Source organism: Anabrus simplex, chromosome 6 (genome assembly GCF_040414725.1).
Source record: "Anabrus simplex isolate iqAnaSimp1 chromosome 6, ASM4041472v1, whole genome shotgun sequence".
In the NCBI taxonomy this organism is placed as follows: domain Eukaryota; kingdom Metazoa; phylum Arthropoda; class Insecta; order Orthoptera; family Tettigoniidae; genus Anabrus; species Anabrus simplex.
This window is the reverse complement of record NC_090270.1, coordinates 174551009-174578057: the sequence shown is the minus strand read 5'-3', so window position 1 is coordinate 174578057 and position 27049 is coordinate 174551009. Positions and strand designations below refer to the sequence as shown.

The following is a 27049-nucleotide window of genomic DNA, read 5'->3' as shown; positions in this document are numbered from 1 at the left end:
TGAACCTTCTTATTTTTTTAAAAACAATTCTATCGATTCTACACCATTGTACACCGCCTTCATAGTGGTAGGTTTAAGTTAGTCATGGCCTTCTAGCATACATCAATATCGATACCCTATTACACATTTCTTTGCCTTGGCTAGCCTAGCCTCTACCTTCCGTAGGCGCCATTTTTAATACGTCCAGTAAATGCATCGGGTACACTATGTTTGCCTTCAATACCTTTCACTTTTCTTAAACATTATTTTTTGACTGCACATGGAAATTTATTAAAGTTTCCTTCACTGTTCCACTGTTTCACTATCCACACTAAAATATTTTTCTCATTATTAACCTGCATAACTCCTGTTGTTTAGCACTTAAAAACATTCCTCTCAGCTTCTCTGTTTCCTTACAAAACCCTATTAAATGAAGGTCATCAGTCTTACCCGCACACAAGATACACTGAGAGCTCTCTTTACTCCTAATCCATCCTTTGTTTCTATACAAACCCATAAGCCACCATGTTAAACAGCTTTCCATCCTTCTATCCCCACATCTTATATTTATCTTGCAGAATTGGAATACCTTATAGAATAGACTGAGTGAAGCTCTATCCCTACATTTTTCTATCAGTCTTGGCATTTGTATGTCCTTGATTCTCGCTATCATAGCCCTGGCATCTACTATCTTTACCCTTCCGTATCTGTAGCCAAATATAACCCATACCCACACTCTCGACACGGGTTGTAATTTTTGACAACCAACAATCTGCATACATACCTTTCAATTCTTGCTTGTATGCTTCTTGTAAAACGCGGTCCACCCCCCACCCCCCATCCCCACCCCCACCCCCTATTTCAGTCGCATCCAATAATTCAGTACTTTTTTGCTAGTTGCTTTACGTCGCACCGACACAGATGATGCAGAACTTCCCTACTGGTACTTCGCAGAATTCCAGTAGTTTTCCACCATAACTATTAATTTCTTTATCATTACTTCTTCCTCTTATTAGTAACATCTAGTCTTCCTTACTGTACAATGGACTTCGCTCACCTATTCTGGCATTCCAATCTCCCATTAATATTTAGTCCTCTTCATACTTCCCTCTAATGATACTAGTTCCTACTAGTAACTCCTCAAAAAACTTGTCATTAGCATGAAGGGATCCCTTGGGGTGGGAGTAGGCAAAAGCCAAACACATTTGTTTCTCTCCCTTTCTCCCTTCCTGTATTCAGTCTTAACCAAATCACTTCTTTCAAATTGCTCTCAGTATCCTCTGCTAATTTACTGATCTCTTCTTTAATTAGCACCACAATTCCTCCGGGCAAACTCCCCTTATTATGCAATTTTTCTTGACTTGTGCGCAACTGTAAACACCCCCCCAAGTTATCTCCTTGCCTACCTCTATCCATGTTTCCAAAAGTGCCACAATGTCCAAACTTTCTAGTATATTTTTCACTTCTATATTACCTAATTTGCCCAATAAACCTTCGATATTTACAAAGCCTATCTTCAAATCTAGTTACAACTTTCTCTCCCTATCTTTTCCAATTCCTTCCTTATTTTTGCTTCTCGTCACTATTTCCCTCTCCCCTTCTGCCTCCATTCCATCGTACCTTTTGGTGTGTTATTTTCTTTCCTTATCCTCAAAACTTTTGTTTTTCTTCCCCCATAGGTGCTTGAAACTCCTGCTTTTCCTCTTCATCATAGTGTCTCATCCTTTCTCTTCCTCTCTCAAACCACCACACACTAGATCTAATTTTTCTTGAACACTGTAAAACATCACTTTCTTCTCCTGATATCTCGTATTGGAACTTTCACTGCACTGTACTGCCCACTTGACTTCTCTCTTCATTATCTCTTACCCCGTTACCTCGCTCTTCTTGCACAGCATCCTGCCCACCATCTTGCTGTGATGTTAGGTCCTTTTCCTGTTTTAGCTCTTCATCCATAACTTCCAAATTTGCCATTGACCAAACATGTCACCATTTACTGTTCAATTCCACCAACCATCCTCAATTTAATGTTATATATTATTTGATGTACACATTACTATGACCGTATTCATTGGTGTTTGCCTGGTGTAAATAATCCAGCTCCCTTCTTGAAATTTCAGTCATCATCAGTCAATACTGATCTGCATTTAGGGCAGTCGCCCAGGTGGCAGATTCCCTATCTGTTGTTTTCCTAGCCTTTTCTTAAATGATCGCAAAGAAATTGGAAAATTATTAAACATCTCCCTTGGTAAGTTATTCCAATCCCTAACTCCCCTTCCTATAAACGAATATTTGCTCCAGTTTGTCCTCTTGAATTCCACCTTTATCTTTATATTGTGATCTTTCCTACTTTTAAAGACACCACTCAAACTTATTCATCTATTGATGTCCTCCCACACCATCTCTCCACTGACAGCTTGGGCTACTCTTTTGTTGGAAATCACCCAGAACAAATCGAGCTGCTTTTTGGATTTTTTCCAGTTCTTGAATCGGGTAATCCTGGTGAGGGTCCCATACACTGGAACCATACTCTAGTTGGGGTCTTACCAGAGACTTGTACACCTTCTCCTTTACATCCTTACTACAACCCCTAAGTACCCTCTTAACCATGTACAGAGATCTGTACCCTTTATTAACAATCATATTTATGTGATTACCCCAATGAAGGTCTTTTCTTATATTTACACCTAGGTACTTTTCAATGATCCCCAAAAGGAACTTTCACCCCATCAACGCAGTAATTAAAACTGAGAGCACTTTTCCTATTTGTGAAACTCACAACCTGACTTTTAACCCCGTTTATCTTCATACCATTGCCCACCGTCCATCTCACAACAATATCGAGGTCACCCTGCAGCCGCTCACAATCTTGTAACTTATTTATTACTCTGTACAGAATAACGTCATCTGCAAACAGCCTTATCTCTGATTCCACTTCTTTACACAATATCATTGATATATATATGAGAAAACGTAAAGGTCCAATAATACTGCCTTGAGGAATTCCCCTCTTAATTATTACAGGGTCAGATAAAGCTTCGCCTACTCTAATTCTTCGAGTTCTATTTTCTAGAAACATAGCCGCCCATTGTCACTCTTTTTTCTAGCCCAGTAGCACACATTTTTGCCAGTAGTCTTCCATGATCTACCCTATCAAATGCCTTAGATCAATCACAGTGCAGTCCATTTGGCCTCCTGAATCCAGGATATCTGCCATATACTGCTGAAATCCTACAAGCTGAGCTTCAGTGGAATAACCTTTCCTAAACCCAAACTGCCTTCTGTCTAACCAGTTATTAATTTTGCAAACATGTCTAATATAATCAGAATGCTTTCCCAAAGCTTACATACAATGCATGTCAAACTGACTGGCCTGTAATTTTCAGCTTTATCTCTATCACCCTTTCCTATATACCCAGCAGCTACTATAGCAACTTTCCATTCATTCGGTATAGCTCCTTCAACCAAACTATAATCAGATAAGTATTTCAGATATGGTACTATATCCCAACCCATTGCCTTTAGTATATCCCCAGAAATCTTACCAATTCCAGCTGCTTTTCTAGTTTTCAACTTTTGTATCTTACTGTAAATATCATTATCATAGGTAAATTTTAATACTCCTTTAGTATTACTCACCTCCCTTATCTGGACATTGTCCTTCTAACCAACAATCTTTACATACTGCTGACTGAATACTTCTGCCTTTTGAAGATCCTCGCATACACTCTCCCCTCCTTGTTCACTAAAATTTGTATGACCCCCAAATATGCTTGCCATCATGTTATCCTTAGCTGACTTCTTTGCTAGATTCAATTTCCTAGCAAGTTCTTTCAATTTCTCCTTACTTCCATAACCATTTCTAACTCTATTTCGTTCCAGTCTGCACCTCCTTCTTAGTCTCTTTACTTCTCTGTTATAATGTAGTGGATCTTTACCATTCCTTACCACCTTTAAAGGTACAAACCTATTTTCACATTCCTCAACAGTTGCTTTAAACCCATCCCAGAGTCTGTTTACATTTTTATTTACCATTTTCCAGCGATCATGGTTGCTTTTTAAAAACTCCCTCATGTCTGTTTTATCAGCCATATGGTACTGCCTAATAGTCCTAATTTTAATACCTTCCTTTCTTTCACATTTGTTTTTAACTACGACAAAAACAGCTTCGTGATCACTAATACCAACTATTACTTCGGTTTCTCTATAGAGTTCATCTGGTTTTATCAGCACCACATCCAAAATATTCTTCCCTCTAGTTGGTTCCATCACTTTCTGAATCCGCTGCCCTTCCCATATTAACTTATTTGCCATTTGTTGTTCATGCTTCCTGTCGTTAGCATTACCTTCCCAATTGACATTTGGTAAATTGAGATCACCTGCTACTATCACATTCCTTTCCATATCGTTTCCAACATAGCTGATTATCTTATTAAATAATTCTGGATCAGCATCTGTGCTACCCTTTCTCGGTCTGTACACCTCAAAGACATAAAGTTACCTATTATCTTTAGAGATGAGCCTTACACCCAGAATTTCATGTTTTTCATCCTTAACTTTTTTCGTAGCTTACAAATTCTTCTTTCACCAGAATGAGTACTCCCCCTCCTACCGTTCCTATCCTATCTCTGTGATACACACTCCAGTTCGGTGAGAATATTTCTGCATCCATTATATCATTTCTCAGCCATGATTCAACTCCTATTACAATATCTGGTAAGTACCGTATTTTACGGCATAATCGTCGCCACCGCGTAATCGTCGCATCCTTTATTTTCAATACAAAAATCGGACTTTAAACCTTTAATTACATAATCGTCGCACGTCCAAATTTTGTTCACTAATCTGGTTAAAAGGTAAATGGAACTGCAACGTAAGTTGCACATGAATGCGCAATTTAAATACGTGTATGGTTTATGGGCAATTTGGCAACACAGTCACGTTTGCGACATGTTGCACAACGTATAAATAAATAATACCGGTATATGTACGACGCATGGCTTACCGGTAGACTATCGGCAGTTTGACAACGTGGTCGCGAGACAGTGTACTATTTATTCACCACCTACATATTATGAGTTCCCATTTGAAATACGTAAGGCTGTAAGTTATCGCTTATCGGCAACGTCGCCAGGAAATACCGGCTAGGTAGGTTGAATGGACCTCGAACCAGCCCTCAGATACAGGTAAAATTCCCTGACCCGGCCGTGAATTGAACCCGAGGCCTCCGTGTAAGAGGCAAGCACGCTACCCCTACACCATGGGGCCGGCTCCTGTGTTATTGCGCACAAAGTGAAATCCAAGGCGATAACGCAGATTTCCACGGAATTATTCAGCCGAATTATTTACGATGTCTCAGTTGTCATCGCTAGACTCTTATCTTACTACTACGTCATAAGTGTCCGGGCATGGGATGAAAACTTTTATCCAAGCAGTCCAGATAATTATTATCCAATGCTATTAAAGTTTTATTTTATAAACTCGTCAGTAATGTAATGTAAAATCATCAATAACTGGGAAGAAATATTAACCTAATTACCGTATGTTTAAAAGAAATTGAAAAAAAATGAATGTTTGTTACTGACGTCTCGGAATACAGTCAACTATACAGTAGATTTACACCGCGCTAGCTAGAGCTCCGGTTTGCGAGCTTTGCGCAAGCGCAGTAGTGTGTCTCAACCAACGAGCTAAACTGATAAATTGTTGCATGCTTCCTTGCTGCCTAACAGTATTGGCTGCTCTGGAATGGACAGATCACAGATGCATTTATTTGTTTCAGATTTAAGTGATTACTGTAGACATGTGTGCGTGAGAATTTAAGTTTTTAATTTGTGTTTTGGGTGTTTGCAGAAATAATTTGTTTCAATAGTGAACAATTACGGAAAGTCATTTATATCGCAAAACATTAACGTGTGAAGCATTTATAAGCGATTATGGGTAAATATAGAAACTATTCTGCGGGCTTCAAGCTAAGCGTAATTGCCTTCGCTGAACAGCACGGGAACAGAGCTGCAGAAAGAAAATTTTCTGTGAGTGAAAAGTTGGTGCGTGACTGGCGGAAAGTAAAAAAAAAACAAGCTAAAAAGCACAAACCTTTCTAGACGCGCGTTTAGAGGTCCTAAAACAGGGAAGTTTTCTATAATTGACGAAGAAGTGTTTAGGTACGTCAGTGAAATACGTAACAATGGCTGCAGTGTATCATATGAAATGTTACAAATTAAGGGACAGGGGGTAGCGCGCAAACACAACATACCGGTAACTCAGTTTAAGGCGACTCGTGGGTGGATTAAGGGGTTCATGCGATGACACAATCTGTCAGTCCGAAGGAGAACAACACTAAGCCAAAAGTTGCCTGCTGATTACACGGACAAGATTGTAAATTTTCACCGATTTGTCATACGTTTGCGCAAGGAAACTTCGTACTTGCTTTCTCAAATCGGTAATGCCGATCGGACTCCAATTTTTTTTGATATGCCTCGCAACAGCACTATTGCGCTAAAAGGATCACGGAGTGTATTAATGAAAACCAGCGGTAGTGAGAAGTTGCGCTGCACGGCAATGCTAGCCATTACAGCTGACGGGAGAAAGTTGCCGCCTTACATCATTTTCAAGAGGAAAACGATGCCTAAGAATATACAGTTTCCCCGTGGAATTCATGTACGAGTGCAACCAAAGGGTTGGATGGACGTAGAACTCGTGCTGGACTGGGTTAAAACTGTGTGGAATAGAAGACCTGGTGCACTACTAAAACAACCAGCTCTGCTTGTTTTAGATAGTTTCCGAGGTCACCTCGTGAACGAAGTGAAGCAAATTCTCACTACAAATAAGACACGACAGATAGTCATTCCTGGTGGCCTAACATCTGCTTTGCAGCCACTAGACGTATGTGTTAATAAACCCTTTAAAGACCACTTACGTCGATTTTACAACGAGTGGATGATGAGCGGCGATCAGCAATTGACGCCCGCCGGAAATATCAGGCGTCCACCCTTGGACTTGTTATGCTCGTGGGTAAAGAAGAGTTGGGATCTTATACCACCTGAACTAGTCTCCAAGAGCTTCAAAAGGACTGGGATTTCAAATGCACTAGACGGTTCCGAAGATGACGCAGTGTGGCAGGGAGACGAAGAATCTGATACTGGTATTAACAGAGGCGAGGACGGCGCATCAGATAGCGAAACCTGCGATAGTGACACCGAAGATTTGGAATAAATTGCGTACCGGTAAGTCCGCATTTCACAACAAAGCGATAATTTTTTGCAAGTGTAATATTTTAACGTTAATACTCAAATTAATTACAAATTAACTTAATACGTTCATTTTTATTTTCAGGTTGGAAAAACGTTCGCCGAATTGTTGCGAAAAATTATGAATTTTGTTTTAGACTATTTTAATTATTTTGATGTATAAATGCGAGTATTATGTGCATTTTAAATTTGTATCAAATACAATTTAGTTATAAATACATTTTTTGAGTAATACAAATACTGGTATTAAATATTCATCGTATAATGGTCGCACCCTACAATTTTTTCGAAAATTTTGTATAAAAAGTGCGACGATTATGCCGTGAAATACGGTATATATCTATTAAATTACTTAATTCGATTCCTTTGTTTACAATGCTTCTACAGTTGAGCACTAACATTTTTATGTCATCCCTACTTGATTTCCAGTTCCTTGTTCGCTTAACACCACTCCCTAGGCCACCCCGTTTCCCTGAATGTACCAGCCTATAACCCTTCTAAACAAGTTTCCTAACTTACATGTACCACTTCGGTTTAAGTGAAGGCCATTTGAGCGCAGATCCCTGTCTCCTACCCCCCCCCCCCCCGCCCCCCATTAGGATCTAGAAATCTTACTCCCAGTTTCCCACATACCCATTCCACAGTCTCATTTAAATCCCCAATCACCTTCCAGTCAGTATCCCTCCTACACAGTATTCCACTGATAACAATCCCCGCTTCCTTAAACTTCATCCGTGCTGCATTTACCAGATCCCACACAACCCCAACTCTGTTGGTACTTATATCTGCTTGCCTTACGTTGTTAGTACCAATTTGAAACACTACCACCTTCTCCTTTCCCTCTTCCTTCTTTTCTACTTTCCTCAACATCTGCCTCAACCTAATTCCTGGATAACACTCACCCTGGTTCCCTTTCATCCACACACTTTCCCCATATGTCTAATGATGGAATCCCCCATGACCAGAGCCTCAACCCTACCCACCTCATTTGATCCCCTCCTCTCCTGGTCAGCCCTATCTTCTCTCACTGCTGCAGAAGCTACACTTTCCTCCCTTTTCTCCCTCCCATGACCCTGTTCCACCTGTCTTTTCCTTTCCACTACACTACGTTTCTGTTTCCTACCTTTTCCCTTTCTCCTACTTCCACACATTTCAGCAACAGTTCCCTGTTCCTCATCTTCCCTTCGGTTGTTCTACCTGCAGTGGACTAGTACCGATTTCTCACAGACACCTGTCCTGAATTCTGATCCTGAACAGAGCCCTTAGCCTGCAATCTCCTTCCCCCTAAAACATTAGACCACCTGTCTTCTACAATTCCCCCATTTCCTCCCTATCCCTCCTTTACACCTATTGTATCCTGTACATTATTTGAGTGAGGCCTATTTTCCTTCCTGTCCTGAGAGAATCCTAATTATCTCCCTCAAACTCTCCAACTGCTTTATACTCCTTAATGCCTGGCCACACCCACAGTTCCTACACTTGCACTCCTTAGCCATTATTTATGGAATAACGGGAACAAAAGGAAAATTAAAATAACTTTTCTGTCCAAAATAAAAATGAAAGGAAAGAAATATTCCCTATAAAAATGAAAGGAAAGAAATATTGTCCAGGATAGTTTACAAAGATCACACAACACCAAGGTAATTAATATAAGTTACTACTACACTATAATACTACTTAGTTGTACACATTTCTACAATGCCCTAGCAGAATGAAAATTGCTGTTAATTACTGAAAACCGAAAGTAATACACAAGAATTAGGTCTACCCAATTCTAAACTACAGTTAGGTCTACCCTAATTACTGCAACAGAATACTAGTAAGAGAGTTAATACAGATACCACAGATACTATAGATACTACAGATACTTTACTACACAACTCGGCCGGGTCGGGGATTTTAACCTTAATTGGTTAATTCCAGTGGCACGGGGGCTGTGTGTATGTGCTGTCTTCATCATCATTTCATCCTCATCACGACGCGCAGGTCACCTACGGGTGTCGAATAGAAAGACCTGCACCTGGCGAGCCGAACTTGTCTTCGGACACTCCCGGCACTAAAAGCCATACGCCATTTCATTTTCATTTCACAGTAATAGAATAAACACTAATTTATAATAAGGTACCTACTATAATACACTACAATGATTTTAAACTGCATTCAGACATATCGTAATTATAATACAACAGGTTATTACTAAGCACAACTGAAATGGAAATTACAATTAAAGTTTGAAATTTGCAAGACTACTCAAACTCTGATTTCTAATATCACTACAATACACTAAAACAGTTTTTAAACTACATTCAGACGTATCCTAATTACAATAGGTTATTATTAAGCACAAATAGAAATGAAAATTGCAATTAGACCTAAAGTTTGAAATTCGCAAAAACTACCATATTCAAGGATGATTACCAACAAAGTTAAACGTGTAGACAGAAGATTATTTCTTTAGTATTACTTTATCCTACAGAAGATTATTTCTTTAGTATTACTTTATCCTACTATGCTCTAATAGAAATGAAACCTTGCGTTTGGTTAAATGCTTAAGTATCGAAAGGATTGGCGTACACGAAGAAAAACATTAATATAACAGGCAAGATACTATACTATCTAATATATTGTACCTTATCTTCACTACAATTCTCAACTGAAATGTGGTTATGCGATTATTACAGCTGGTGGATTACTATTATTTCGCCCTACTCCACGGCACTGAGAATAAGTGTCCTTAATTAGGCCTACTGAAAAATACGAGGTTGTCTACAATAATTTCTCAAAAATATTTCTGTCAGAACTACTACTACTCTAGGGACTTGAACTGCAATTACTGGGATATATGAACTTTATTATTATTATTATTATTAGCTAACTGCTCATAAATACTGAAAGATCGAGGGAGCGAAATAGAAATTACGGATACTTTAACTACCTACTTGGAACTACAAATGGTTGGAATACAAGATCAGCTGATTTTTATTTGTATTTACTTGACTACACTACACCCTTTGTTCACGACTGTAGCCAACAGTGCAATATTTGAATATGAAGAGCGACAATAATCAAAAACAATACGACTGTTAACTATTATCGTGTAATCACTTTAAATTCTTTTTAAACGGAAGTTTACAGGCATATCGTGTTTTTTAATGTAGTTAATTATTACCTTTGCGATAGTTTGAACGGATATCTATACGGAATACCGGAGAAGTTTCGGCGGAAGTTACGGTACTATTCCTTATGATAATCTGCCTGTGTAAGTATTATACTAACAAACCTACAGATATTTACAAATATTTTTGAAGTTAATATTATTACCTAAAATATTTCCTAAACCTAAATTCGAAACAAGGTACACCTAGCTAGCTTACTTAACCTAGAAAACGTAATTTACTGAAGACCAACTGAATTACTTGTTATAAAATTTAAGTAAATATCACTACTCCCAATTTCTACCAACAAGCACTAAACACCAATATATAAATAGCACTAAATGAATCACAAATGCACAAAATTAAACTGTTTCAATAGGTTTTAACTACTTTATCACTACAATAATGCAAGAGCTCTTAACAGCCAACCGTTCTCAAGCTCATTGCCATTACTTGTTGGACTTAAATGAAACCACTCTGTAATAATAGACACAAGCAAATATATTACAGTTACATATGCTAAGTCAATAAGAATACACAAAGGTCAAGTCAGCAAACCATACCAAAGTCGTGACAAAACAAGGTAAGGTTAGGTTAGATTAGGTTGACCAGGTGAGTTGGCCGTGCTGTTAGAGGCGCACGGCTGTGAGCTTGCATCCGGGAGATAGTGGGTTCGAATCCCACTGTCGGCAGCCCTGAAGATGGTTTTCCTTGGTTTCCAGTTTTCACACCAGGCAAATGCTGGGGCTGTACCTTAATGCCACGGCTGTTTCCTTCCAACTCCTAGGCCTTTCCTATCCCATCGTCGCCATAAGACCTATCTGTGTTGGGGCGCCTTAAAGCCACTAGCAAAAAAATTAGGTTGATAAGGAAATTTCCTTCCGTTTCAACTGAACTGTTCTTTATAGACGAAGTAATGTTGCTTTCCCGTTTGGAGGAGTTCTTGCAGATTTTTCATGCTTGTACATCCTAATTGAATTCTATACTTCACAGTGGACAAAAGAAGACCGTAATATTAAAATACTTTGTTCGTCATGTAACGCAAACTGTTATTAAATGCTCTATTCAAATATGCCACAATTCTACTTACCTGATATTACCCAAACAGATTTTTAATCCTACAGAAAAGAAAATATGCTTTACTTATACCCACAAATGTAATGCTCATGATTTTCATAATACTGTAGTGGCAATACGTCTCACAAGTCACAAAAAAAAAAAAACCATGACTATATAGTGCCAACGTGCGAGATTAGCTGTAAGATGTATCGGCAAGTAGGGTCCCTAACCTGTATCATTAGCGACACTGAATCAAACTCGACAGTTAGAAAATAACTGTAAATCTCTATCTTCAGTATTAAAAGGGAGAAAGAGCGAGGTTGTACCCTTAGTGTATAAGCTTACATGGCAGGGAGTATAACTGCATGCGGCAAGCCATGGCTCACATTCACAGAATAACCACAGACATAACACAGCTTTGCTAAACTTGTGAAAGTTTAGATTTTATAATTCCACCTTTACAATACTGTAATTGTCTTTATTACAAAGACTACATTAAATTACACTCAAAATCTAAACTTTCACAAGTTGATACTTTGACAATACGGGCTCTAATATGAAATTTATAACGTGCACAGCTTTGCTAGCAGTAGGCACTAAGAGACTCAGCAGATACTTTGCGTGTATTATAACACCACAGCAACCTTAGCACAGTATTATTTGAGTAGATTCAATTAGCGTTTACCTATCATTCCCACGAGTACAACAGAGGTCGAATGTTTAATTCTTTGTTAGAATTGGCGCAGAGTTACATGATCTTAGGCATATGCTCCACAGACGGGATGTAGTGTGGAAGAAAGAGTTCCTCAATGAACTGGAGAAACATATTGTTGGAGATGGGATCATGATAATGGGAGATCTGAATGCTCATGTGGGAACTGATAGAATGGGATATGAGAATGTTCTGGGCCCAAATGGGTGTGGCGATAGAAATTAAGATGGAGAGAAACTGTTGGACTTTTGTATCAGAAATAACCTGATAATAAAGAACACATGGTTTATGAACAGGAATAGCCATAAGATCAGCCGATATAGTTGGGATGGACAGTATGGAACACTCATCGATTTTGTAATAACAGACAGAGAATGGAGAAGATACGTCATGAATATGAAGATAATCCCTAGTGAAAGTATGGAGGGTGATCATAGATTATTAATTGTGGAATTAAAACAAGTAAAAAAAAAAACAAGTAAAAAATCCCTAAAATTGTATTGAAGAAGAAACCAAAGATCAGGATCCAAGATTGTATAAAACGAAAGTTGCCCAATACAGAAATACGAAGTGGAGAAGAAGAGTGGGCCAGTTTAAGAAAGGCATTTGTGGAAGCAGCAATTGAGGTGTGTGGAGAAACAAAAGTAAAGGTTAAGGGAAAGGAGACACCGTGGTGGACAGACAAAATAAAAAAAGAAATAAGAGAAAGGGACAAGGTGAAGAAAGAAATGGGTAAAGAAAAGCAAAAAATGTATCAGAGGGATGAGAATAAGATAGAAAGGTTCCATGTGGAATACAAAAGATTGAAACTACAGGTAAAGAGGAGTATCAAGGAAGAAAAGGAGAAATGTTGAGGAGAGTTTACGAACAAAATTGAGCAAGATAGTCGAGGAAATCAGGAACTATTATACAGAGTAATAAAATCAAAAAGAATAAATCAAGAAAAAATCAAGGCATTGGAGAGAGAGAAGATGGATCCATAGTACATAACAAAAAGGGTCTTCAGAAGGTGATGGCAAAGTATTTTGAAAAACTTTACAATGAGGATGACTGCTCGGAGGAAGGAGATAAATGGAAATTATAGATGGAGAAAAAGAAGAGAACCTGATAACATGGTTGGACCTTGAAAGGGCAGTGAAAGCAATGACTAAAGTTAAAGCAAGTGGAAAAGACGAATTCAATGCCGATATGATTAAGGCAGCAGGAAGCATTGGACTGCAGTGGCTATACCAAGCCCTCAATGCCATATGGAAGTATGAAAGGGTACCTGAAGATTGTCAACAAGGAAGCATTATACCATTGTTCAAAAAAAAAGAAATAGGAAGAAATGTGAAAATTATATTATTATTACAACATCGGCTCCAAGTAATGGAGAAAGTCCTAGACAAAAGACTGAGGGATATAATAGAAATGCAGTTAGAGGAAGAACAATATGGCTTTAGACCAAGTAGATCAACAATAGACTTGATATTTACAGTGCAAACTATAATGGAAAAACATCTGGAAAGGAACAAGGAAAACATCTTCGTATTTTTGGATTTGGAAAAAGCTTTTGATACAGTTAAGAGAAAACATGTATGGGAATGCCTACTGAAAGGGAATGTACCAAAATCATTAATTAACGAGATAAAAATGTTGTACCATGACAGTAAAAACAGCGTACAAGTGGGGAGTGGTGACTGTGAAATATTTTAGACAAAAAAAAGGTCTCAAGCAAGGAAGTGCACTGTCTCCATTATTGTTTATTATATTGATGGATGAAATCATAAAACGTGTAAAACAGAGTATTAGTAGTGAATAAGTGAATGCTTTGGTATTTGCAGATGATGTGGTGATTTGGGGAAAGGGAGAAATTACAAAGGAGACTGGACATTTGGAATGAAAATCTGGAGTTTGGAATTGTAATTAGTAAAAAGAAAACTGTGCACTGTAGAAAAGAGGGAAAGAGAAGCCAAGTGAACATAGATGGAGAACGGTTAGAAAATGTAGAAGAGTTTACATATCTGGGTAGCATTATTAATGGAAGTAATGAAATCAACCCTGAAATTAACAGACGAAGTAAAGGTACAGCATTTTATCATCAAGTCAGAGACCTTTTATGGGATGACAAAGTACCCAAGAGAACTAAATGATCATTAGTATTTCATACCAATTGTAACATACAGACTAGAAACGCTGGCAATTAATAAGAGACAAGATAGTAAGATCCAAGCAGTAGAAATGAAATTTTTAAGAACATCGGTTAAAAAGACAAGGGATAGAATTCAAAATATTAAAATCAGAGAAGAGCTGAATATAGAACCGTTACTACAGAAGATACAGAAAGGAAGACTGGGATGGTGTAGACATGTAAAAAGAATGGGAAAGGAATGGGTAGCAAGAAGGGAATTGGAACAAGACCAGTGGGAAGGCCGAGAAGGTGGATGGATCAGATTTGGAAGGACATTAGATAAGCTGGATTGGATGCGGCGGAAGTAATGGAGCAGGAAAAATGGAAGGACAGAAAGGAGTGGAGGAGGCTTGTTAACCACACCCGGGCAACTGGAGTGGGACGACGACGATGATGATGATGATGATGATGATGATGATGATGTAAACTTCGTGCCCTTGTCTGTGATTTAAAAACTAAGAGACTTATAAGGCTTTACAGTAACATTTTAAGGTTGAGAATAACAATTTTAATTTATTTTAAATAATGCTTTAAAAATCCAAGAAAGACATGAGGTTTTATCCAGCAGAAAGAGCAAACATATAACATATTGCAAACCTAAAAGTCGATAATCGGACTTGCAAGATTTTAGAAGTAAGCCAATGCTGTGTTTCCTCTGCTGCCACCACTCATATCCATTAAATAACATTACTACTGCAATGACAGAAATGAACCTGTTGACTGTGGGTATACAACAGCAAGTAAAATATGAATAATATTCATCATTGCTTCATATAATGGACGAATGCCCTCTGCGTGCTTATGGTGGAGACCGAAAAGATTTTGCTGATGTCTCAGTATCTCTAGCGCAGTGGATAAACAATTTAGATATCCATGTGTAATTGTTCCCTACTTACCATGTATTCTTTGCAGGTTTTTCTTTTGTATAATATTGTATATACTTGTCCATTTTGCAAATTCCATACACTTAATAATAATCATTGAAATTAATGCTTAGTTCAAGCCTGCGTCTTCAACAAGTGTAAGAATTGGTGTGAAATACTGGAGTTGCTCATTGCAGATGGGGAAGAGACAAGTAAATGATTGACAACTATGGAATACCAAACCAGGGAAGCATTGAAGAATTGGGTTGGCATGTGATAGCAGTTAGCTTATTTATCTTGCATTGCTAATAAACTTGGGTCTTGTTGCGAAGTCAATTTGGCAGTCATTGTGCATTTCCTTGACCTTACTGAATTAAAATTACCCAATCATCAGCTTCACCCTGTCCTCCTTCCCTTCCCCTCTCTGTCTTCCTGACTTTTCTTTGGGGTTTTTGCTCCTCCTCTGCGATGTATTAAATAATGGTACTTTTTTTTTACGCTCCTCTACTAGTGTATATTTATAATAATTGAACAAAAGTTATACACATACATTTAATTTAGCTTTGAGTGGCCTATGCTCCAGTTCTTGGAGTAAGATAAGCAGTATAGGGGATTATGGTATAAAATATAAAGGCTTGCAAGTCTGTTTGGTGAATTGTTTGGAGATTATTGTTAAAGTATAAATGCTTCCAAATTAGACTTCAAATTACTTTTTTTTTTCTTCCAGATTTTGCAGTGGTTGTTGTGCCTGACTACCAAGGTGCTGTGTGAAGGTCGCCGACTGCCCACTTCTCCAACAGTCCTTGACACATCCACCCTAAGTGGAAGACGTAGCCTTCCAGAGTACCAGCTTATCTCTTCCTTCCTGGGAAGGGTAAAATTGCGGCAGATAAAAGATGCTCTCAGTTGGATCCATAGCTTCAATACTTAAAGGTCCTAACTTGCTGGATGGGTTATTATCTTATATGGCTATGTATTTTGTATAGTTTATTACCTTTGTTTTTATATTTTATTGTTTTAATTAAAGATATACAGGGTTTGGATTTTTGGAAGAAAGTATCACTACAGTAGAAATGATGGTTTCTTGCTTATAGAGAATGTGGATGTTTTTGTTCTGAATTGTTATTCATCTGCTAGAGTTATGTTGCTCTGGCTTTGGAATTTTGAAAATTTAGTACAGTTTACAGTAATACTGAAAATGTTTCACCCGTATTTTGTGCCAGTAAGCTTATTAGGGTTGAATCAGTTGAGATCAACATAGTAAATTTTTCTGCTGGACTACAGCCTTTGATTTGGCACTTTATCTTACAAGCTGTGCCTAATATATTGCTGTATGTGTGAAACAGGTGTCAGAGAGTTTCCCTTTCAGTTTTCACTCAGGGTGGTCAAACTTCAAGAGTTAGGAAAGTCTGAGAAATTGTGAAAAATTAAATTGTAATGTTAGAATCTCAAAATAGCTGACAATTCAGTGTGATTGATAAAAGTAGAAAGAAAGCCTGTTTTAATTCTGTGTTGAAATTTTTATTAGTGTTCCGGGAAGTAGACAGAGGATAATTATTTCGTTAGCATGGCACTCTGTTCCTTCAGAGATCAGTTGGTTCCATTTTAACTTGTAAAGTACCTTTCTTGTAGTGGGTTATGGATTGTCATTGTCAGCTTAGTCCAAAAGACGATGGTATTAGCCTTGAATAAATAATTTTCGTCAGAGTAATTGCTTTTTAACTGATTTTTGTAAAACAGTAAATAGATTTTCCAGTTGCTGATGCTGGGGTAAAGCCAGAACAGGATAGACATGATTTGGATCAAGGTAAAGGAAAATAGTTTCCTTCCAGTGTACACCAGTAAATATTACGTTCAGGTTCTGTTAAGGACCGTATATAACAGAATGTGAAAATGAACCAGGAATTAAGGTGCTGTACTGTATATTTGCAGTATGCTGCTTGTAGCACACTTCAATTTTGTAAAATAATTTTGTACTATTTTCAGAAAAAAGCAAAGTCTGGACATACTGATTATTTCAATGCTGTGTCCTCTGTGCTATTTCTCATCTATTACGTATTTCTGAAAAATTTAATTCTATTTCATCATGTGTTCCTTTCAGACCCTTTTGATTGTTTGCTTAATTTCAGGTATCATCCTATGTAGAATTGACTTCTCAGTCTATTATAGTGTTGTAAACATTTTTCTTTAGTTTTCTAGGATTTTCTCTTCAGTGTCTAGCTCATACTTAATTAGTATGAACTGACTTTGTCTTTTCTTTATTCTGCTTCTCTCTTCATATAATATTTGTATTCTTTGCAGACAATTCTTTCACATCTCAGCTTTTCCTCATGTTCCTTTTGTTTTATTCTGTAATTTGCATTCATATGTTGATAGTTTCATGTGTTCATATTTATTAATGTGTGTTGTCTGTATTGGGGGATCACAAACTTTACTGCGTACTGAACCAAGCAAATTTGTCTGAAATTAATTCATCAATTGATACTGTAGGATACTTTCAGCCATGTCATGGAAGCTGTAGAAAGATTGCTCCATCTTGGTCTCTCTCAAGAGTGTTGAACAAAGAAGTACTTAAAGAAACCACAAAGCTCTTCACCATTCTTTCCTGTTAGTTTTGAACAGGAGTTTGAGTGACCAAAGTGTGGTATAAGCTGGAAGTTTGAGGTTGATGTATTCTATTACAATTTTATTTAGTTTATTCTTACAAAAGTTCTTTGGATTAGCTAGTCATATGTAAATGGTACCTTGTGTTAGTGATGTTTTCTCAATCAACTATATATATGTATATATTTGTACCATACTTATAAAATTACTTCAATCCTTACAGTATTATTGGCTGGTTACCCTTTGTTCTGGGTTGGTCTCTTTTCAGCACAACTTAACTCATGAAGACTGAAGTGGATAAAGCAGTATGGTACTTGCGATTATTGGAAATAATAATATTAACAGCAAGTGCTATTTAGAGTAATGCATATTGTTCAACTAGCTCTTGCTCATGTGTAAAAATAGCTTTATTTGTCCTTCTGTGGTGTAAATACATTTCTGGTTCTTTTAAATAAAAGGATTTGTTTTAACATCTATTTAATATCTTGATAGTCTCTCATAGTTGTAGTAAATGCTGTACAAACTGTTCGGTAGAATTGACAACCTACCAGTTTTTTCTCTTCGATACTACAGTCATTAACCTGTAGAGTGGGGCTCGCTTCAGGTGACGCGGCCGGAGCAAGCCCGCTGGTGGGCGCGCATCATATGAAGCGCGGAAAGTTTTTATTTTTTATCTCCTTTACGAAACAAGCGGTAGGTTTGAAACTTTCTCCGTATGTTCCGAGAGGTGCTGCCATTTGACAATTTTTTTCACCTTCGTGTATCTAAGCAGTTCTCGTCTAGGAATCCCCTTATTATATGCTACATAGCTGCATAGCGCAAGAATAACCTATGTGGCGCTTGGCGAGAAGCTCAGTCAGTGTGCTGCGAAGAGCGTAGTATTTCGTGTCTCGGTGTGCGTGTTTTCAGCTCTCATAAGTTGTTTTGTTGGTGTATAAATTTATCTTGTAATTTATTGTTTTAATTCTACATGTAGCGTTTCCTTTTTGTAATCAACATGTCCAAAAGAATTGTAGATCTTCTGAGTGATAATATACGGGATATTCTCAAGCTCAGTGAGGAAGATAGTTGCAGTGATTCTGGTTTAGATAGTAATGGTCAAACTATCCCGCTGTTAGATGCTCCAAGCAAGAGTGCTTCTGTCGGAGTAGGCCTGTTGCTTAGATGCCATGGACAGGTGTCGAGTTCGAGCTCCGATGAAAGTAGCGAGTCAGAAAGTGAGAGCGATTTGCCTCCTACTCCGCCTAGTGACTGGGATGTAAGGGGATGTAGGAGAGCCCGATTTCCAGCTACATACCAAAGTGGAATTCAGGGCGAACTTTTAAATAAAAAGAACCGGACAAAATATTTGAGCATTTTATTGACGATGAACTGTGCGAACTTATTGCAGAGCAAACTAATCTGTACGTTCAGCAGTCAATACAAGCTGGTATAGGAACAGCTAAAATGAAAAGGAGAAGCAGGGAGAGAGATTGGGTTCCTACTAACAAGGAAGAAATAAAACTTTTATTTGGGATCTTTCTTCTTCAGGGTATAATTCAAAAGCCGAAGCTATCTCATTATTTGTCACGTAATAGATTGTTTGCTACTCCCATGCCTTACAAGACCATGTCCGAGAAACGTTTTTTCCTTCTACTGAAATTTTTACATTTCCTAGATAATGAGGCTTACAATTGGCAAGTATCCCCAAAACTCCACAAAGTGAAGCCAGTTCTAGACATTCTTGTATCAAAATTTAAAATTTCCGATTTACCAGATGATCGTCTATCAATTGACGAAAGTTTACTCCTTTGGAAAGGTCGCTTGGGGTGGAAAATGTACATTCCGAAGAAGAAAGCTCGTTTCGGGATGGAATCTTTTTAAATTATGTGAGGCTAAAACAGGATATGTGTGGAATATCATGTGGTACACAGGCAAGGAAACAGAGTTAGTAAATGAGGTTTGTGGGGTAAATATTTCTCAGTATACCAAGCCCTCGAAAGTAGTGTTTGCTCTAGCCGAACCTCTTCTAAATAAGGGATATCTCAGAGCTCTAGACAATTATTACATTAGCCCGGAATTCTTCGATTAGCTCAACGAGTTTCAGACAGATGCTGTCGGCACTGTAAAATCTAACAGAAAAATTCTTCCGAAGGACGTCGTGGGGAAAAAGTTGAAAAATTGGAGGTGGCTTTTGCCTATAAAAACAAACTCATGGCCTTGAAATGGAAAGACAAGAGAGACGTCTGCATGCTGAGTAGTATTCATGACGCAGAAATGCGCACTGTTCTAAACAAGAAAGGAGAAACCAAAGAGAAGCCGGTCGTATGTATTGAGTACAATGACTCAAAGGGAGGGGTGGACTTATCGGACCAATGTATCGTGCCATACAGTATGGCAAGAAAAAGAATGAAGAAATATTACCACAAGATTTTTAGACACCTACTGGATATAACAGTGTTCAGTGCTTTTGTGATATATAAGAAACACGGCGGTAACTTCACTCAGCTGGAGTTTCGTATTCAAATTGTGCAGAAACTATTTCAGAAGTATGCGAACACTACCCCTAACGCAGCCTTGCCAATTCGATCAGTGAGACCCGCACCCGTTGACTTGTCAACTCGATTCTTGGGAAGACATTTTCGAGATTTCAATCCAGCCTCGAAATCAAGACTGCACGCAAATAAGAGACGCGTTGTTTGCGTGGGAAAGACCAGCGGTGGGACACTCAGTATTGTTGTGTAGTATGCAATGACGCTTTGTGCCCCTCCTTGCTTCAAGCTATACCATACAGTTGAAGTATGAGCACTGCAAATATGCCAGTGAGTCTCAGTTTTCCATACTCGGGGAATCTGAGAAGATCGTAGTCTACACTCGGTGACCACTGTACAATCTGTGTGCCGGCAAAAATCAGTGACCATCCTGAAATAGTTCTTTTCTATTTTTTGCTACAGTCATTTGTTATACCTATTGAGTGTAAATAGTGTTGAACAGTGTAGTATAATTTTGTGTAATGTGGTGACAAAATTGTGATGAATGAACTCGTGGATTACTCGCTGCCCTCTTAAATGGCAAGTTATAGGCCTACGTGGTGAGTACATTTTTCTACTTTATTTCAGGAAAATGTGTTATTTGAGTGAATGTGTCTGTATTATTTGGAGTATATGATACTTTTTTATTTGTGTGTTACGCATTTCAATGTTGAATTAATATAAGCAACACAAATAATACTCCGAATTGGAGTAAATATGAAATGGCACATATGCAATTTTTGCACTGACACTGGATGAATTGAAAAATCGTTTTAATTGTAAATAATAATGCAATTTACACCGCAACGTATAATTTTATGCTAATTTTAACATAATATAATATTTAAGCGGGTGTAGGTTGGCAAAAACTATTCTTTTTTAAAGAAAAAAATTACTAAAAATGATTCCCCACTATGCAGGAATTCCTCGTTTATGACCTCCCTACTTAACGGGAATATCTTGATAGTCTCTCTTAGTTGTAGTAAGTGCTGTACAAACTGTTAGGTAGAATTGACAACCTACTAGTTTTTTCTCTTCGATACTACAGTCATTAACCTTTTGCAAATCAATTCCAGATTTGTAATGTTCGTTAGAAAAATCTCTTCAAAATTTCCTGGGGATGAACCTTCATGTTCAAGCATAAATGTAATATGAAGTATAAACCTTAAGTTTCATCTCCAAGCAAAAATAAAGTAAAAAGTATTTCTCTTTACTTCGAATAGCATATTTACTCTCATATCGGCCACACTTTTTATGTTGATTGTAAGGTCCCAAAATACGGGGTGCAGCTACTACGCATTAAATATTCAGACAGAATTTTTAAAAGACCCAGGTACCGAGCTCGATAGCTGCAGTCGCTGAAGTGCGGCCAGTATCCAGTAATCGGGAGATAGTGGGTTCGAGCCCCACTGTCGGCAGCCCTGAAGATGGTTTTCCGTGGTTTCCCATTTTCACACCAGGCAAATGCTGGGGCTGTACCATAATTAAGGCCATGGCCGCTTCCTTCCAATTCCTGGGCCTTTCCTATCCCATCGTCGCCATAAGACCTGCCTGTGTCGGTGCGACGTAAAGCAAAAAAAAAAAAAAAAAAAAAAAACCAGGGATATTCTGTAGCCATTTAAACTATTATTAGAGAGGTATTTATATTTAATAGCAAAGATATGCTGCAGTATTGCCAATCTGGCTTTTGACTAGTAGAGGGGCTTCAAACCAGGAAGTTGCTGCAATAGGGGAAGGTGCAGAGCCAGTGGAGTGAGGCCTGATACCTGCTCCACTGAGATTATACAATTTTTAACTGATAGGTTCTTCAGTCTGCCAGAACTAATTTTGAATAAATACATTTATAAACTATCTGAAAAAGAAAGAACTTAACATAGAATGTCATGTTTCATTCTTGAAAGATCATCAGATTCTATTAAATTACACTCGGATATATTTAGAAATGTATAAACAGTTATATTTATTTCTATTTAAATCCTTAAAAACTTGAATATTGTATTATTATTATTATTATTATTATTATTATTATTATTATTATTATTATTATTATTATTATTATTATTAACTTTATTGGCCACATTGGACCACTTGAGTCTTCCATGTACACTTTTTTCTTTAAAGGTTATACTGTTTGATTCTTCTTATCTGCCCAGTACTATTTTCATTCGTTCTGATCACAGTGTTCTTAATTCATCTAAAATCTCTAACAGGCTTTCTGTGCATCATTTCAGTTGAATATTTGTGATTCTTAAGAAGGGTGGTAATTATATTCTTGTTCTCTGTGTACCGGGAGGTACACCCCAACCCCGTGCATTTAAATGAAGCGCCTTGAAGAACGCTTTCTAACACATGAAACTTGAAACAAGTATTGCAAGAAGTTGGGGACGTTGGTCAACAGATGTCACTACTAAAGTGATAGAGTAATGTGTTATTTTAAGGTTTCCTAAACTGTTTGGATTTGTTTTGTTTTTTGGTGTACCACATGAGTGTTCTCCCCAGAAATTTTCGTCAGCCGGGTGGCAGGAATGAGTAGCCGGGCGGGGAAAACTACGTAAAAACTTAATAAGAAAACATTTTGTTTTATTCCTCTCAGGGCATTAATAATAATAATAATAATAATAATAAAGACAGTCACCTCCGTACAGGCCATGAAGGCCCTTGGAGGAGTGGAAGGTAAAGGCTTCCACCATTGTTAACCGCGGCACGTGAAGGGGTAGAGTGGTTAGCTCTACGCCCGGCCGCCTTTGCCCCCAGGAGTTAACCTGGTACTCATTTTTGGTGTAGACTGAGTGAACCTCAGGGCCATATGCACCTCCGGAAGTGGAAATCTCGTTTCTTAAATTTTACGACTGGGGATTCGAACCCTCGTCCTTCCGGACGAACCGAGCACGCCTTTACCGCCTTGGCCAGGCAGCCCCTAATAATAATAATAATACGACCTCAGATACCGTGTGCTTTCCGTGGTTTCCCATTTTCACACCAGGCAAATGCTGGGGCTGTACCTTAATTAAGGCCACGGCCGCTTCCTTCCAACTCCTAGCCCTTCCCTGTCCCATCGTCGTCATAAGACCTATCTGTGTCGGTGCGACGTAAAGCAATTAGCGATACCGTGTGCAAACATCTTAATTCGACGTCATATGGCTGCTTGCTCGTCAATTTCGACGTTCCGTTTTACTTTAGGCCTACTACATGTCAGAGTAAACCGCATCTCTCTTGGGCGTCTAGGCCGAGTTTTAGTGAATTTTGTCGGGTAAATATCAAATATGTCACCAGATATCCTCTACATGCTGACATCGTACGACATGGAGTGTCGCCCTTCAAAAATCCGACCACCTCTGTCGGGTTCGAACCCGGTACCTCTACCACTGATCCACAGAGGGCATTAACAGTAATATCAGACAGGTAAACTATTTTAGTGTTATCTCGAACAAGATGTTCTAGCGTTCTACTGCTCGTTCATAATCAAACACCGGGGCATGTGGAGTGCCATACGGGTTTCTGACGTCATGAGGAATCGAGTGCTCCCGTGCGAATCCACATTAATCCAAACACCGCTCGCGCACGACACTACGATATAGTCAAGCTAAACATTTAAACTCTAATGTAATTGATGCATTTATGCTAACAATAATGAAGATTTACATTTAAACAGTTTTACAGTATTTACAGTTTAATTTGAAGCACGCAATGATTTAAATATGTATTAATATTACGTAATTAGCGTGTATCTAGGTTATTATAGCCGGGCAGTCTGTAGAAAAGGCAGGGTGGTGCGCACTAAAATGGTCCTAGGGAGACCACTGCACATTTCTTAACACTTCGATCTCTTTCTGCCAACTTTAAAAGTAACCAATTAGAAATTTTGGGTATTTAGTTTTCAGCCAATCAGGTTTTTCTTGTACATATTTAATTAGCCAATAAAAAACTGAGTGTGTCGAGCATCAGTCCACATCTCTCTCGAACCTTCCTCTCGGGTATAAAAGCTGGCAATTTTTCGGGCTAACTTGTCTTATTGATCGTGGTGTTACGGAGTGTGTGTGATAAGAGGCGGGGACCTCATCCATCGGCAAGCAGAACATCAGCTAACGTAATGGCCACCATTTTTCAAACTCTGTAGGTAGCTCTGTCACCTAATTCGAGGGGAAGGTTTCCAATCTTTACTAATGTAACTGTAAAATTCCAAAAATGTAAATTTGTCTTAATTCTCATGTAAACGTTCAGCTAGTCTATAGCACTTAACTAAAACCAGGGATAGAGAGTGCATTACCCTCTCGAATTCCCCTTCATTTTAATCTTGGGGTGACTGCGATTTTGTAACTGTTTTCACTATTGTAAGTTGTAACCTAACTTGTTCATCTAGTCACCTCAGTAGAATGGGATTAGCCCCTGTAACTTCGGGCCAGGAGCTCAAATAGGGTTTTACCTTGTGTGCAAATTTCAGCCTCCATTGCATTTTGATTTTGGGCCAGTAACTTTAACCTCTACTTTTTCACGAAGGCCCGGTAGTATGGGTACTCGATACCCCCGTATCATTTTTTCTATATAAACATAAGACAATTGATATGGTCTTGTAAATTGTAGGTTATGCCTAGAGAGGCCAGAAAGTGTAAATTTTATTGAGCAAAGACGCTCTAATCACAAAAGTAAAAGTTAAAGGTTGCCTTGAGTACGCTGTAAGGGTTTGGGATCCTAGTCTCCTTGGTAGAACTAGAGAGCATAAAGACTCTTTCTTGTAATTTGTGTAAATATTGAATGGTCTTCGTGTGAGCGCGTTCGGGACAAGACAGTAAAGGCGGGATCAGAAGAATACGCATTCGTAAGAATGTCGCGAAAGTCGGATTCCGAGTTAAATTCCAAATTTATTAGCGTTACAGAGAGCACAAATGCTTGTGGAGAATACTCCACTAAATATAGAGATAAACAATGCCGCGACAACGCAATCGCAAAAATTATTGAAGCCATGGCTATACCAGATTTGGACGAAAAGGAGAAGAAAAGAATCAAAAGACACAGATCGACGCACATGATCAAAGTAAAAAAAAAAAGAAATACAGGGTTCTGTACGGTCAGGCGCTGGTGCTGACAGTATAAAGGCCAAAAATACCTTGGTTCCATCAAATGGATTCATTTATAAAGTACGTGGAAAATAAAACAACACAAAATAACATGGTAAGAATATAATATATATTTATTAAACTGAATAATATACAGATATTCATAGATAATCCTCGGAACATCAAACGAAGTAGGTAGGTACTTGAATACCTATTCTGAAGTTTTATTTTCTAATGGACTATTAAGAACTGAAATTAGAAGTATTAGGATTGATGTACTGTGGGTTGTACATGTGCGTACAGTTTTTACTAACTTATCATTTGTATTTGCCAAGCAACTTGCCCCTCATTTAGGAAATATTCCTGATATTGGTCTCGAATGGTTTTAGCGTTATCTGAATATCGGTTACCTCCGGGCCTAAACACTGGAATATTGGCTCTCCTGTGTGTACGCCAAGTTCCTGGAATAATTATTCCTTTCTTAACGTCTTCCAAGTCCACAAAACTTGGTGGGGTATAACTTTTTGCTGCTATTCTACTCAATCAATTGTGCAGCGTGCATGCGGCCAGCACAACTTTATCATTCGTTTCTACCTTTGTTGCTATAGGTATCTGAAATACGCGCAATCTGCTGGCTAATATACCAAAGGAAATTTCTACTGTGCGCCTTGCTCGTGCCAGCCTGTAATTTTATACTTTCTGGCCATATGTTACTTGAGCACCCGAGTAAGGTTTCATTAGGTAGGTTTTCAAAGAGAATGCATCATCGCCTACTATACCTCCACATTTTGGAAGATGATTATTTTCCAAACCTGAAACAAGGGGACTTTTGTGAAATATTGCTGAATCTGATGCTGAGCCATGAGCACCAATGTCAACGTATGTAAAGCAATAATCATGATCCACTAGGGCAAGGAGGACAATACTGAAATTTTTCTTGTAATTGAAGAAACTGCTGCCGCTACTTGGAGGAGCTTGAATTAGCATGTGCTTCACGTCAATTGCCCCATAACAATTAGGAAAATTCCATCTCCTACGGAAACCTTCAATTCTTTTCCACTCCTCATCGCAAGAAGGGATCTAGAGTTAAGCTCGGGAAAACCCCCTAGTGAAATGTGTACAATGATTACACACGCATATGGAGGCGATGCACTGTCATGAAGTCGTGTGTTCGAGTGGCACAAAAGGTTTCGGGAAGGTATAGATTCAGTGCAAGACGATCCCAGAACTGGCTGCCAGTCTACAGCACATTCCGATGAAAATGTGGAGCAGGTAAGGCAATTATTGCTGGAGTTCCAAACTTTCTGCTCCTTCCATATCTCCGACAACCTCCTTGTCCTTGATTGCCTGTTCCCACTTCTCTTTATTCCTTGAGTGTTCTTTTAGTTCCTGGACGTATTTTCTATTTGCGAATTTCCCTTTGTAATTCTGTCCTCTTCTTCCTTCGAAAAACCGTTTTCTCGGAAACTATTTCGATTTTCGTTCCCCGTATATCTGTTATTCGGCCTGCCATACGGTACATATCTTTCATTCACCTGATATGTTCGCCGACATTCACGACCTCTCTGACATTGGCATCCACTTATCTCTTCTATCCATTTCTTGATTCTTCGCCATGTCTCTCTGCTCTTTCCGTCTACCAGTTTCCGAGCTCTCTGGTGCTATTACATTTATCGACTCATCATTTCCTGTACTC

General features: G+C 38.4%; 1 protein-coding gene across 1 annotated transcript in view; it reads left to right on the top strand.

The window, feature by feature from the left end:
* The window catches only part of Pink1 (PTEN-induced putative kinase 1), a 139703-nt gene extending 121438 nt beyond the window's left edge, over positions 1-18265 (top strand). The window contains exon 9 of the mRNA XM_067150067.2: positions 15913-18265. Coding sequence (XP_067006168.2) covers positions 15913-16116 — 204 coding nt within the window. The 3' untranslated portion in view covers positions 16117-18265. The remainder of the gene's footprint in view (positions 1-15912) is intronic.
* The last annotated feature ends 8784 nt before the right edge of the window (positions 18266-27049 follow it).